At 34.5% G+C, this 12000-nt stretch overlaps 2 protein-coding genes across 3 annotated transcripts; both read left to right on the forward strand.

Moving 5' to 3' along the window:
- LOC109353298 (probable histone-arginine methyltransferase 1.3) lies at positions 789-7888 on the forward strand. The gene is made up of 16 exons (XM_019595522.1): positions 789-1104; positions 1295-1363; positions 1649-1751; positions 2006-2149; positions 2237-2340; positions 2489-2587; positions 2682-2751; positions 2950-3046; positions 4657-4711; positions 5189-5272; positions 5676-5753; positions 6107-6210; positions 6312-6484; positions 6572-6726; positions 7499-7613; positions 7656-7888. The coding sequence occupies exons 1-15, from the start codon at positions 937-939 to the stop codon at positions 7595-7597; spliced, it is 1602 nt and encodes a 533-aa protein (XP_019451067.1). The 5' UTR covers positions 789-936; the 3' UTR covers positions 7598-7613; positions 7656-7888.
- LOC109353287 lies at positions 8703-11562 on the forward strand. Of its 2 annotated transcripts, XM_019595501.1 has the most exons (4): positions 8709-10184; positions 10485-10741; positions 10968-11174; positions 11387-11562. In XM_019595501.1, the coding sequence occupies exons 1-4, from the start codon at positions 8837-8839 to the stop codon at positions 11528-11530; spliced, it is 1956 nt and encodes a 651-aa protein (XP_019451046.1). In that variant the 5' UTR covers positions 8709-8836; the 3' UTR covers positions 11531-11562. The 2 variants fall into 2 exon arrangements, with proteins under 2 accessions (XP_019451054.1, XP_019451046.1); XM_019595509.1 differs by lacking the exon at positions 11387-11562 and having other exon boundaries at positions 8703-10184; positions 10963-11070.

Consider the following 12000-nt stretch of genomic DNA (forward strand, 5'->3'; position numbering starts at 1 on the left):
TCGAAGAACTTTCCTTCATGTTCACATCATTAACACGACAAATGCAGTATATCACTATCAGTGTAAGACTACTCAAAGTGCAAGTCGCTCCACCTTGCAAGAGAATAATAATGTATTCTCCCTATGTATCATACCCCTATAACTATCGACTTGAGCACCAAACTGCTTATTCATGCACTCACTCAAGGCGGTCCAAGGTTGACACAAACTCCAATATTCTCCAAAGCTGACTACATCTCAAACCTAGGAAAAGAACCCATATGCTTATAACCTCTCTTATAAATAGAAGAACATATAACATCATCCTCATTCCTAAGCAAAACTAATAATTATTAGGCAAAACTACTTAAATTTATTTTCACCCTTATTTTATAGTTTGAAATATTTCGTTGAGTACTTTCTATTTCAAATTTATCTTTAAAGTTTAAATTTCAACATAAAATTCATTTTGTATCACTAAGTGAATAATGATTAACATAAAAAATGATATAATGAAGAACTTACATTATATTTACATCATCTACTATTCATGTATATTACTCTACAAAATTTTGGACACCATAAATAATATAATGATAGTATAAAAATATCTTACACTATAGAATTTCAGTAAACAAACTTAAAAACAATGATTTATTGGTGGTTTATGATATATGAGGATGCATTAATTTATGGGAGACATAGATAGTGTACCTTGCTTTCAACTTTTTAACCTTATTTAGCATTCAATGAATATATACTATGAAGTTGTAGTAGTAGTAGTGAATAAAAATGAAAGCATCACTATAAAACCCTCATTCATCTTCTCTCTTTCTCGCTTCTCAATTTCTCAAAATCCCAAACCCTACTTCCATGTCTTTCTTCTAAGTTACAACTAATCAAATATGAACACATAGTTTCATTCATAACTGTTATTTATTTCTTCAGAGATTAATAATGGAGGAAAAGTTGAAGCAGAGAGAGTTCGATTTGGCATCCGTCGCGGACCTTTGTTCAGGTTCTTCTTCGGCTTCGCCGGGGATAGCTCGCTTCACCGTCGATGGACTTCAAATTCTTCAGGAATCGAATCGGATTCTCGTCAATGTTCATATCCGAACTGTTCAGGTTCATTTTCACTCTTTGCTCCTTTCGTTAATTACTCTGGTTAATTAGAATTGTTGTTTGAGCTTTATTAACATGTGTTTTTATGATAACAGTGTTACATTTTTGTTTCTTAATGCTGTGTTATGTTGTAAATGAGGTCACTATTTATATTAGGTTTATCTTGAATTTTTTGGTTTAACTTATATATCAGGTATTCGAGTTAGGGTCTGTTCAATCGGTTTGCATGGTGGAAGAAGAAGGCTCTGATGTTGGTAAAAAGGTATGGAGCTAAATGGTGTTGGTAAAGTCGTGTCTCGCATTTATATTGAGCTGTTTTAGTTGGAACAAGGAAAATCACAAAACCTTAGGGATTTTTGTTACCTGAGGCTAATAGATTTATCATATAGTATTATTGCATTTTATGTTTTATGGTTTTCATTTGCCGCATTCAACGGATGCTCATTTCCTGTGAGTTATACATACATTTTTGCAATATGGTTGTGGTGTAATTGATTGATCTACTGCCAAATACTTATGCATTTTAACAGTGTTGTTTTTGAACCAGACATCATATTCCAGGGGAGTCACCATGCAGTTTAGAAATGAGGAGGACAGTGCAGCCTTCCATAGTGTAGTCAAACAATGGAAGAAAGAAGGCAAAGTTCAAGGTGCTGCTTTGGAAATTTGTGTAAACCTTGTTGTAGAATGGCCTGTCTTATGGCATTGTTCCAAAAGGAACATTGGCAAAGGCCTTTTCTCTGTCTTCATCTTTTTATATTTCATTTATCTAGAGGGATATTTTACATTTAATAAAAAAGAATAGAAGGAAATGATTTGGTTAAGTGACTAGATTATATTACTTTCATTTTTTACCATGAAGCTATGGCGTTTGTTAAATTATATTACTATTGTTTTAATCCAGGAGCAAACATACCAAATGGAACTATTGTAACTTCTAAAAGTAAATTTGATGAGAAGATAGAGTCATCATCTGCAAAAATGTATTTTCATTATTACGGACAACTTCTGCACCAGCAAAATATGTTGCAAGACTATGTGAGGACAGGTTATAGCTAATTTTATTCTAGTGTTTTATTTAAATTTGATTGCATTTTACCTTTATCTGATGTAAGCATTCATCATGTTGTTCTAGGAACCTATTATGCTGCTGTTATTGAGAACCGTGCCGATTTCATAGGTCGGGTAGTAGTTGATGTTGGTGCTGGCAGTGGTATTTTGTCATTATTTGCTGCTCAGGTAACTCACCACCTTAATTGGCTAAGCCTGTTTATAGCATATGATAAGTGTTTTTGCTTCTAAATTAAATGAAAATTCCTGGTTTCTCCTTGCCTCCAACACCCAAAGCTTTTTCTGAGTCTTTTGTCACTCTGGTATCTCCTCTCAGGCTGGTGCAAAACATGTTTATGCTGTGGAAGCATCTGAAATGGCAGAATATGCACAAAAACTTATTGCTGGGAATCCAACACTTGCTCAACGAATTACAGTAAGATCTGTTTTTCCTAGTTTTTTGTTATATTCATTGTTCATTAGCTATCTCATTATTCAAGGATATTTATGTAATAATTATATTTGTATAGGTGATTAAAGGCAAAGTTGAGGATGTTGAATTGCCAGAAAAAGCAGATGTTCTTATCTCTGAGCCCATGGGTAAGCTGATATTATACTTTATTGGTTTAGTCTGGTGAATGATGCCTATATCCATTGTATAAGTTATGTATGTATCTATGATGTCAAAAAGTTTTGTTTTTGCTGTTCCATAGTGTAGTGATAAGTTGTGGGTTTGGTGGCATAAAATTTTGAAATGCCAGCGTTTTATAAGTCCGAAAAATGTCTGTCATTTTGCAGGCACCTTGCTAGTTAATGAAAGAATGCTGGAGTCTTATGTCATTGCCAGAGATAGGTTTCTCACCCCTAGTGGGAAAATGTTCCCTGCAGTGGGAAGGTAAGCTAACACCTTTTTATTCTTCCTTGGAACTTCGTGCAAGTGATATTACTAAATGTGATTATGATGAAATGATTTTACTAAGGCAAGTTAATCGCAGATAATCTGTCTTTTTAATGTGGCATACTTCCATCTAAATTTATATTTTAACCCATGATTATTGACAGTTTAACAACTTTTTTAATGATAACATCTATTGCAACTTCAATGGCAGTTCACAAAAATATCAAAACTTGTCTTGTTTAAAAAATGAGTCATTTACATCTTACACACACATCATCATGTTTCAGTTTCTTAAACCAAATATGATTTTTCAAGATCTAGATCCTTGCTTTTTCTATGACATTGTTTGGGTTCAAAAGATTAGTATGTCAAAGTATGCGACTTTCTTTCCAAATGCCGGTAATTATGTAATTAAGTGGTATTTTGTCATTATTTGCTGCTCAGGTAACTCACCACCTTAATTGGCTAAGCCTGTTTATAGCATATGATAAGTGTTTTTGCTTCTAAATTAAATGAAAATTCCTGGTTTCTCCTTGCCTCCAACACCCAAAGCTTTTTCTGAGTCTTTTGTCACTCTGGTATCTCCTCTCAGGCTGGTGCAAAACATGTTTATGCTGTGGAAGCATCTGAAATGGCAGAATATGCACAAAAACTTATTGCTGGGAATCCAACACTTGCTCAACGAATTACAGTAAGATCTGTTTTTCCTAGTTTTTTGTTATATTCATTGTTCATTAGCTATCTCATTATTCAAGGATATTTATGTAATAATTATATTTGTATAGGTGATTAAAGGCAAAGTTGAGGATGTTGAATTGCCAGAAAAAGCAGATGTTCTTATCTCTGAGCCCATGGGTAAGCTGATATTATACTTTATTGGTTTAGTCTGGTGAATGATGCCTATATCCATTGTATAAGTTATGTATGTATCTATGATGTCAAAAAGTTTTGTTTTTGCTGTTCCATAGTGTAGTGATAAGTTGTGGGTTTGGTGGCATAAAATTTTGAAATGCCAGCGTTTTATAAGTCCGAAAAATGTCTGTCATTTTGCAGGCACCTTGCTAGTTAATGAAAGAATGCTGGAGTCTTATGTCATTGCCAGAGATAGGTTTCTCACCCCTAGTGGGAAAATGTTCCCTGCAGTGGGAAGGTAAGCTAACACCTTTTTATTCTTCCTTGGAACTTCGTGCAAGTGATATTACTAAATGTGATTATGATGAAATGATTTTACTAAGGCAAGTTAATCGCAGATAATCTGTCTTTTTAATGTGGCATACTTCCATCTAAATTTATATTTTAACCCATGATTATTGACAGTTTAACAACTTTTTTAATGATAACATCTATTGCAACTTCAATGGCAGTTCACAAAAATATCAAAACTTGTCTTGTTTAAAAAATGAGTCATTTACATCTTACACACACATCATCATGTTTCAGTTTCTTAAACCAAATATGATTTTTCAAGATCTAGATCCTTGCTTTTTCTATGACATTGTTTGGGTTCAAAAGATTAGTATGTCAAAGTATGCGACTTTCTTTCCAAATGCCGGTAATTATGTAATTATGATTTGTTTTCTCCTAACCTTAATTTATTACTGCTGTAGGATTCACATGGCACCTTTCACTGATGAGTATTTATTTACTGAAATAGCTAATAAGGTGTGTAATTGATATCTGTGTTAGCGTTTATGCTTATGTTTGTATGTGTGTTCATATTCAGCGATGAATGTTTGTTAAAATTGCTATTATGGTGCACACATATATGTGCAACCAAGAGTTGGCAGCGTTATAAACTGTTATATTTGCACACTCATACTCCTAGCACATCATTAAAAGAGTTGTTTTGCAACCTGGAGTTGGCGGCACGATAAAATATAAGAGGCTTATCTTTGTAAGAATCTTTTTCAGGATTACAAAAATGCTCTCCGATACTGTACTTTGCTTCAGTTTTCCAGTCAAACATGTTGTTCGCTGTTTGATTTGATTGTTTGTTTTAGAATTGTATCACGATCTAGCATTCTTTTAATTTTTTACTGATAACTGTTCAGTGAAATTTCGCTGCTTTTTTTGGTGTTCGTAACCATGTCTCTACATAATCCCTTTTCTCGCCCTAATTCTTTTCTTGTCATTGTTCAGGCCCTGTTTTGGCAGCAGCAAAACTATTATGGTGTTGATTTGACGCCCTTACATGGGACTGCATTTCAAGGGTACTTTTCTCAGGTACCATATTAGTTTGTTTTCAAAATTTACTGAAGGTTTACTAATTGTTTACTATTATAGAATAGTCCCTGCACAGGGGAAAAGTTAAATTTCTTACCTATTTTTCACACTAGTATAGACCCGCTTTAAATTAAATATTGATGTCTATTTTTACTTTCATAATATTTAATTATCCCCATGCTTGTGGAGAGTGTAAGAGTAAGACATTAATATTTGTATAATTTTAGATGAAAAATTGGTAGACTTTTAGCCTTAGAAATGCACTGTTGAGTTTCAAATTGGGAAACAAATTTGGAGGGACATGTAACCACTACTTTGCCTTAAATATGTATGGGTAAAATTTGATTGTTACAATAATTTGAGATGTTACCAATGTCTTACCGTTTTTTTCTTCTCGATAAAGCCTGTGGTGGATGCTTTTGATCCAAGATTGTTAGTTGCTCCTCCAATGTTCCATGTGATAGACTTCACCAAAATCCAGGTAAGAGGCAACTTTGATTTTTAGAGTTGCTCATTTTATTGTGAGATTGTTTAATTTTCCATCTAATATATTTCTTTTAATGCAATAAATTTCGTTGGAACCTTTTTTAATAGAAGTCCATGTCATTTGATAATTTGTATTCTTGTCCTGTTCTTTGAATGAAAGAAAAAAATCTTTGAAGCTTTATTAAATAATCACACATTTTTGTGGTTATGTATCATTCCTTTCTTTTTTGCAAATGGTCTTCTGATGGTCAAGGATTTAGTTGTATTTCCCTTCTGCTTTACTTTATTTTAATGCTTGAAGCAAAGTTCCTTTTGAATTTCTGACCAGATCAATTTTTTATTCTGTAGGAAGAGGACCTGTATGAAATTGACATTCCTCTGAAATTCATAGCCTCTGTGGGTGCCCGAGTGCATGGGTTGGCATGTTGGTTTGATGTACTATTCAATGGAAGGTAGACATTCCTCTTTTATTAGTAAGGTTTATATTTTTTAATCATCAAGATTTTGTGAATATTTATATTTCTTAACGTCTCTGATTATTGCAAATCCACAGTACTGTGCCAAGGTGGCTTACCACTGCTCCTGGTTCACCAACAACCCATTGGTACCAGTTACGCTGTGTTCTCTCTCAGCCAATTTATGTCATGGCAGGACAAGAAATTACTGGCAGACTTCACTTGATTGCCCACAATGCACAGAGTTATACTATATATTTAACATTGTCAGGTTGATATTTGTGAGTTTAATTTTCTTTATTATATAGCTATACTTGCACCGTGAAGCTAATGAGCAAAATTTCTATTTGCATTATAGCTAAAATGTGGGGTCCTGGTGCTGAACAAGGTGGGATTCTTCAAACATCATCCTGTAAGCTTGATCTAAAAGAACCTTACTATAGAATTTCTCAACCGCAAGCTTATGCATTAGCCCAAGATCAGCAGCAACCACATTCACTTCTACAGACACAGGTATTCTATTTTGTCATCTCTTGTCTTTATATAGTCACTTTGTTAGTTGATATTCGACGGGACTTGAAGCGGGAGATAAAGGTCGTGTTCTTTTTCGGTATATCCGCACAGTTGAAAGATGAAAGTTCAGAAGAGACAAAAGAAGAATCACAACATAGTTAGTCAGAGTTAACATATTTTCTATTTAGAGACAATTAACCAAAGGGTGAGACTTGGCGCAATGGTAAGGTTGCTTGCCTTGCGATTGTAAGGCTGTGTATAATTACCCTCCCTGCACCCTACTAGGCGAGAGCCTTGTGTTTGGGCAATCCTTTTTATACAATTAACCAAAGTTGGAATGAGATGGTAAGCATCTGCAAAATGGTAGGGTCGCTACCTTGTGATGTGAGTTATCTCTCCACTTGTGTGATAAGACTGACATACTTTACCTTCACCAGACCGCACCAGGTAGTAGCCTTGTACATTTAGTCGCTATTTATGATAGAGTCCGACCCATGTATGTGATTCTACCTAGTGAAACTAAGGTTTAGTTGTTGCTGCTGTGGTGAATGGCCCGTCCCCCAAACACAAACTGCATTAATATAACTCCTGCCATTGATTAGTTTCTTTTCCTCAATTGAAAATTTCTTGTCTTGATTGCTCCCAATGCTGGCCCTTTGGGACATGTAGTTAATATCCACATTCCGGAGTACAGGAGTGTGCCTACTAAATACTAATTGCATTTTTATTATTCAGAAATAGTATTGATAGTGACAATCACATTCTTTGACAGGATTTACACATCCAATCTCAGGATTTGGATTCCGAAATAATGCAACAGCTTTCACCTAATTCACGTGCTCACCTTGATTCATTGATGCAGAATATTTAACTCGATAAATCCTAATCTCGGCTTCTGTTTGTAACATGAAATCTGCAGTCTGCAGCAAGTTGGGGGACTCTGTATAGATTATACACCCTCTTGTCTGTAAATTAGTGTGCTATGTATTATTGGTGGCTGTGCTGTAGATCATGTACTTGGTTTTTGCATAATTTAACCAACAATATGTTGAATCCTTATGCCTAGCAATATGGGAGCTTGTAAAAGGTTACTTAACTAGTTGATATTGAATTTGTGTTTGTACATTTTTCCAAAATGCAGATAATATTTTCTAATGATTTATAATGCACATGCCCACATATTTTCTAGTTGTCTGAGTGATTGAAAATAGCTTTTGCTAAGTCAAAGCTATGTTGTTAGTGAGATTATTTTTAATTAGAAATTGGGTTTCAGATGGGAATTTTTGGATTGAAACTTTTATACTTTATATTCTTGCTTGTCTAAATTAGCTTTTCAAAGTAGCTTCTTAAAATGCCTTACAATTGACTTCAAATATAAATCTAAAATCCACCTTATGAGTGTTGAAGGTTGTAAATTCGACTGCAAGTTGAAAAGTCAAGGGATAAAGGTTAATGAACTAACTTGTTGAACCTAAAGTGTTTGGCAAACCTAAGTGATTAATATAAAATGATGTAAATGAATTGTAAATTATGGTCTTATTTCACATAAGTCAATTGGCTTGTTGGTTAAGTCATGATTTGTAAACTCAAGTTTTTTAAAATTTCTATCTAACTGAATAGGATTGTTTTTTTGTCAAATAAACCTATACCCTTCATTTGGATCACTATCTTATATAGTCATTATATTATTTACCCTTCGTTTGGATTAAGAGTCAATGATAATTGAAAATAAATGATTAATGATACAATGACCGTGTATAACAACACTATCAATATATGCATTTTTTTTCTCCTCTTAGAATCCGAGTCCTTATCATATCTTACCATCTCTCAAATTAATCTCCTACTACCACAAATTTAAGCAATATGACAAGTTGCCATTGCCATACACACTTAAAGCTTGTTGCTTAAATTTGTTGTTTCTAAACTTTTTTATATAGATAATGAAGAATTGTCTCTACAAATAACAATCATGTGAATATGTTTAGTTGAGTGAGAAGGGTGGTAGCAAAACCCTTCTTCTATTTGCACCATCATTCTCCACTAACAATTCATTCATTTTGAAAAGTTGAAATACAACATCACTATTCAATAGCAGTTGCTGAAACCAATGGCTGCTATAAATTGCTTCTCTCTTTTTTCACCTTCTCATAACTCATTTACCAGACAAAGAAGAAACCATAACCATTCCTTTATTATAGTTTCTTCTTTTTCATCTTCAAAACTCACTCTTAGGAAAAATCACTTGCGTCCTAAAATCCTTAAAACCCTAATCCCCAAACCCTACCTCGTTAATATTCCCGCCACCGATGAAGAATCTGTTCAATTCGAAGACGTACAAGAATCTGAGGCCACCAATGACTATAATAGTGAATTCGAAGATTTACGAGTCTCTGAAGCCAATTCTGAATGCAACGGTGAAATTGAAGAAGATTTACAAGTCTGTGTGTCAGAGCCTACTACCCAAAAAAGTGGTTTTTCTTCGAGTAGTTTTTCTGCCATTAATCTCTTTAAATACGGTGCTATTTATATGCTTGGGGGTTTTGTGTTTCACTCAATTTTTAACCTTTGGTTCTTCTTTTATCGTTATAGCAATTTCAACCAAAATGATGGGGACTTGGAAATAGATGGGAATGAAAATAGTAATCTAACGTTCAATTCCAATCACAATGATGTGAATTTGGGAATAGATGGGAGGGAAAAGAGGAACCTTTTGTTCAATGGAAATGGGAAAAGTATGGTAGTTAATGCTGCAACTGCTACCAATTTAGATAAACTTGAAATGGAAAAGAAAATCAAGCAAATTAAGTTAATGGCGAGGGAAGCTCGGAGAGCCGAGGAAATGAAGAAGGAGCAAGGAGAGGTTGAGGATCCTGAATCTGATGATGAAAGTCCTCTATCTTCTAGTCAAAGACTTGGTATTGAAAGAGAGATTGGTGCACGTTTGTCGAAGCTTCAGGATAGGATCAATAATGATGGGGATAAATCAGCCGCGTTACAAATTATTAATAGTCTTGGAAGTTCTGCAAAATATGCAGCTGGAGTGGCTAGGGATGGTAAGAAGAATGTGAATCGGGGAAAGGAGGCATTAACATTTAAGAAAAAGCTTACGTTTAAAAGCCCTTCTACTAAGTTAACGAAAACACCCAAGGGCTTTGTGGGGACCCGAGATCGTAGGGGGTCTAGTGGAAAAAAGAAGGGTTCGGCAGGTAGTGTTGCTGCTCAGGATTATGGAAGTGATGCCACTGATGGTGCACGGATATTGTATGATGATAAGCAAGTGAATCAACAAGGTGTTGAGACACATGAAAGTGTTTCTAGGCTTCCATTGGAAAGGAAAAAAATAGTTGATGACAAGTCCAATGCAATTCTAAATCAGGGGAAGAAATTGGAGGATAAGACGGAGACACCAAGTATTAAAACAGGATCTGCGGATAAAACTAAAAACACTAACAATGGTAATGTGTTCTTCAATGTATAGATGGATTTCCATATTTGTTATTTATGTGAACCTTGTCCGAAGGAGTAAAACAATTAACATAATAAATGTTTTCTTTTCACTATACTTTGCTTTAAGGCAGTAAAATATAACTATGATATGCAGTTTCAATTTGAATATACAGCACATGGAATATACATATTTAATTCTTTTTGGGCAGTTTTAACCTATTAACCTTCACAAGAAACAACGAGTGAAATTTAGGGTTGGTTTATGATATATTTAGCACAGTTTGAGTTATTTTTTTTAATATGTTTAGGTGGTTTCGAGGAGGCTAGTTTTCCGAAATCTGCACCAGAAGTAATACAATTAAGAGAATTGAGTACACAAAATTCTCTGGGTTCTGTGGAAGAAAATCAGGAAACTAGCCCAATATTTGAAAAGGGTGATGTGCATGGTATAAATGGCAGTTCAAGACATGGCTTAGCTGAAAAAACTTCAGCAGCTAACAGAGACAAAGTTAAGCAAGAAAACGCTAAGACTGATATATGGTGGCTGAACCTCCGTTATGTTCTAGTACGTACATGAAAATTCTTTTTGTATGCTTGTTTTTAAGGTGTGGAGTGCAGAACCTTTTAAAACTTTTCTTGTTGACTCAAATATATGTAGGTAACTTTGTATAAACCGGACAAAGCCAAATGATCTAAATTGAACTGAACCCCATCACAACCTAAATTATTATGCATGTTATGTTTATCCATTTGCATCTGACCATGAATAACTGTCATCTGTACTTGTGAAGGTAATTTTCATGGAAAGAGATTCCAACGGAGGGCAAAAAGCACTCTATACGTTAAAGCTCACTTCTACCGAACAGGACCAAGGTGTTGATTCCTATATTGTTGCTTTTGAGGATCACGGAGATGCCAACAACTTCTGTGTGCTATTGGAAACTTATTTTGAAGATTTGGATGATTTTAGTGCTTCTCCAGTTCCAATGACTATACAAGTAAGAATCTCAACTTGCACGCCTATAAGCGATTTTATGCACTATCACATGACTGAAATATCCCACTCCTATACTTGAACTAAGCATACAGAAATTAAAACAGATCATTTAGTGGCCTATTGTATATGAAATCTTATCTATTAGCTGTTGAGTGTACAATCATTTTTGATACATGTCGCCGTGGTCTAAGCCGAATTTCTAATGCCTTGCAGGAACTCAATGAAGAAATAGCATCACATGCCAATAAAGTAGTAGTTGTGAAAAAGAGGCAAATTCAACTCTATGCTGGGCAACCATTTACTGATGTGGAGATGGCCTTGCACTCTGTAATAGAACAAGATCAAAATGTGCCATAATTGATCACATGGAGATGATTGTTTCTGTATCAAGTACCACAGACACAGAATGCCTAGAGTGAAGAAACAGCAATTCCCACCTCAATTATGGACACTTGGTCAAAATTCATAGCAGGTTATTTCGGAGACACATCTGTTGTCCCATTTCGTGTGCCATTCTGTGTACCACTGATTGTGATTGGTTGAAATTTTTTATTTAAGTTACAAATTTAATGATTAAATATTTTTTTGGCCAATCATAAACAACGGTACATATAGTGGTACACTTTTTTGGGACAGAAGATGTCCTCCCTTATTTCCATCAGTCAAAAACTGATGAAGAATGCTTGTTGCTGACCCAACCTTAGTAGTATACTTCATTTTAGAAAAACTTCTATATATTAAAAGTTTAAATGTTCATGAGTTGCATAAATGTAATAGTTATTCCACCAAGTCAAGTAGTTATTCTTGTATTAGAAGTCCTAGGATCA

Source organism: Lupinus angustifolius, chromosome LG01, assembly GCF_001865875.1.
Source record: "Lupinus angustifolius cultivar Tanjil chromosome LG01, LupAngTanjil_v1.0, whole genome shotgun sequence".
In the NCBI taxonomy this organism is placed as follows: Eukaryota; Viridiplantae; Streptophyta; class Magnoliopsida; order Fabales; family Fabaceae; genus Lupinus; species Lupinus angustifolius.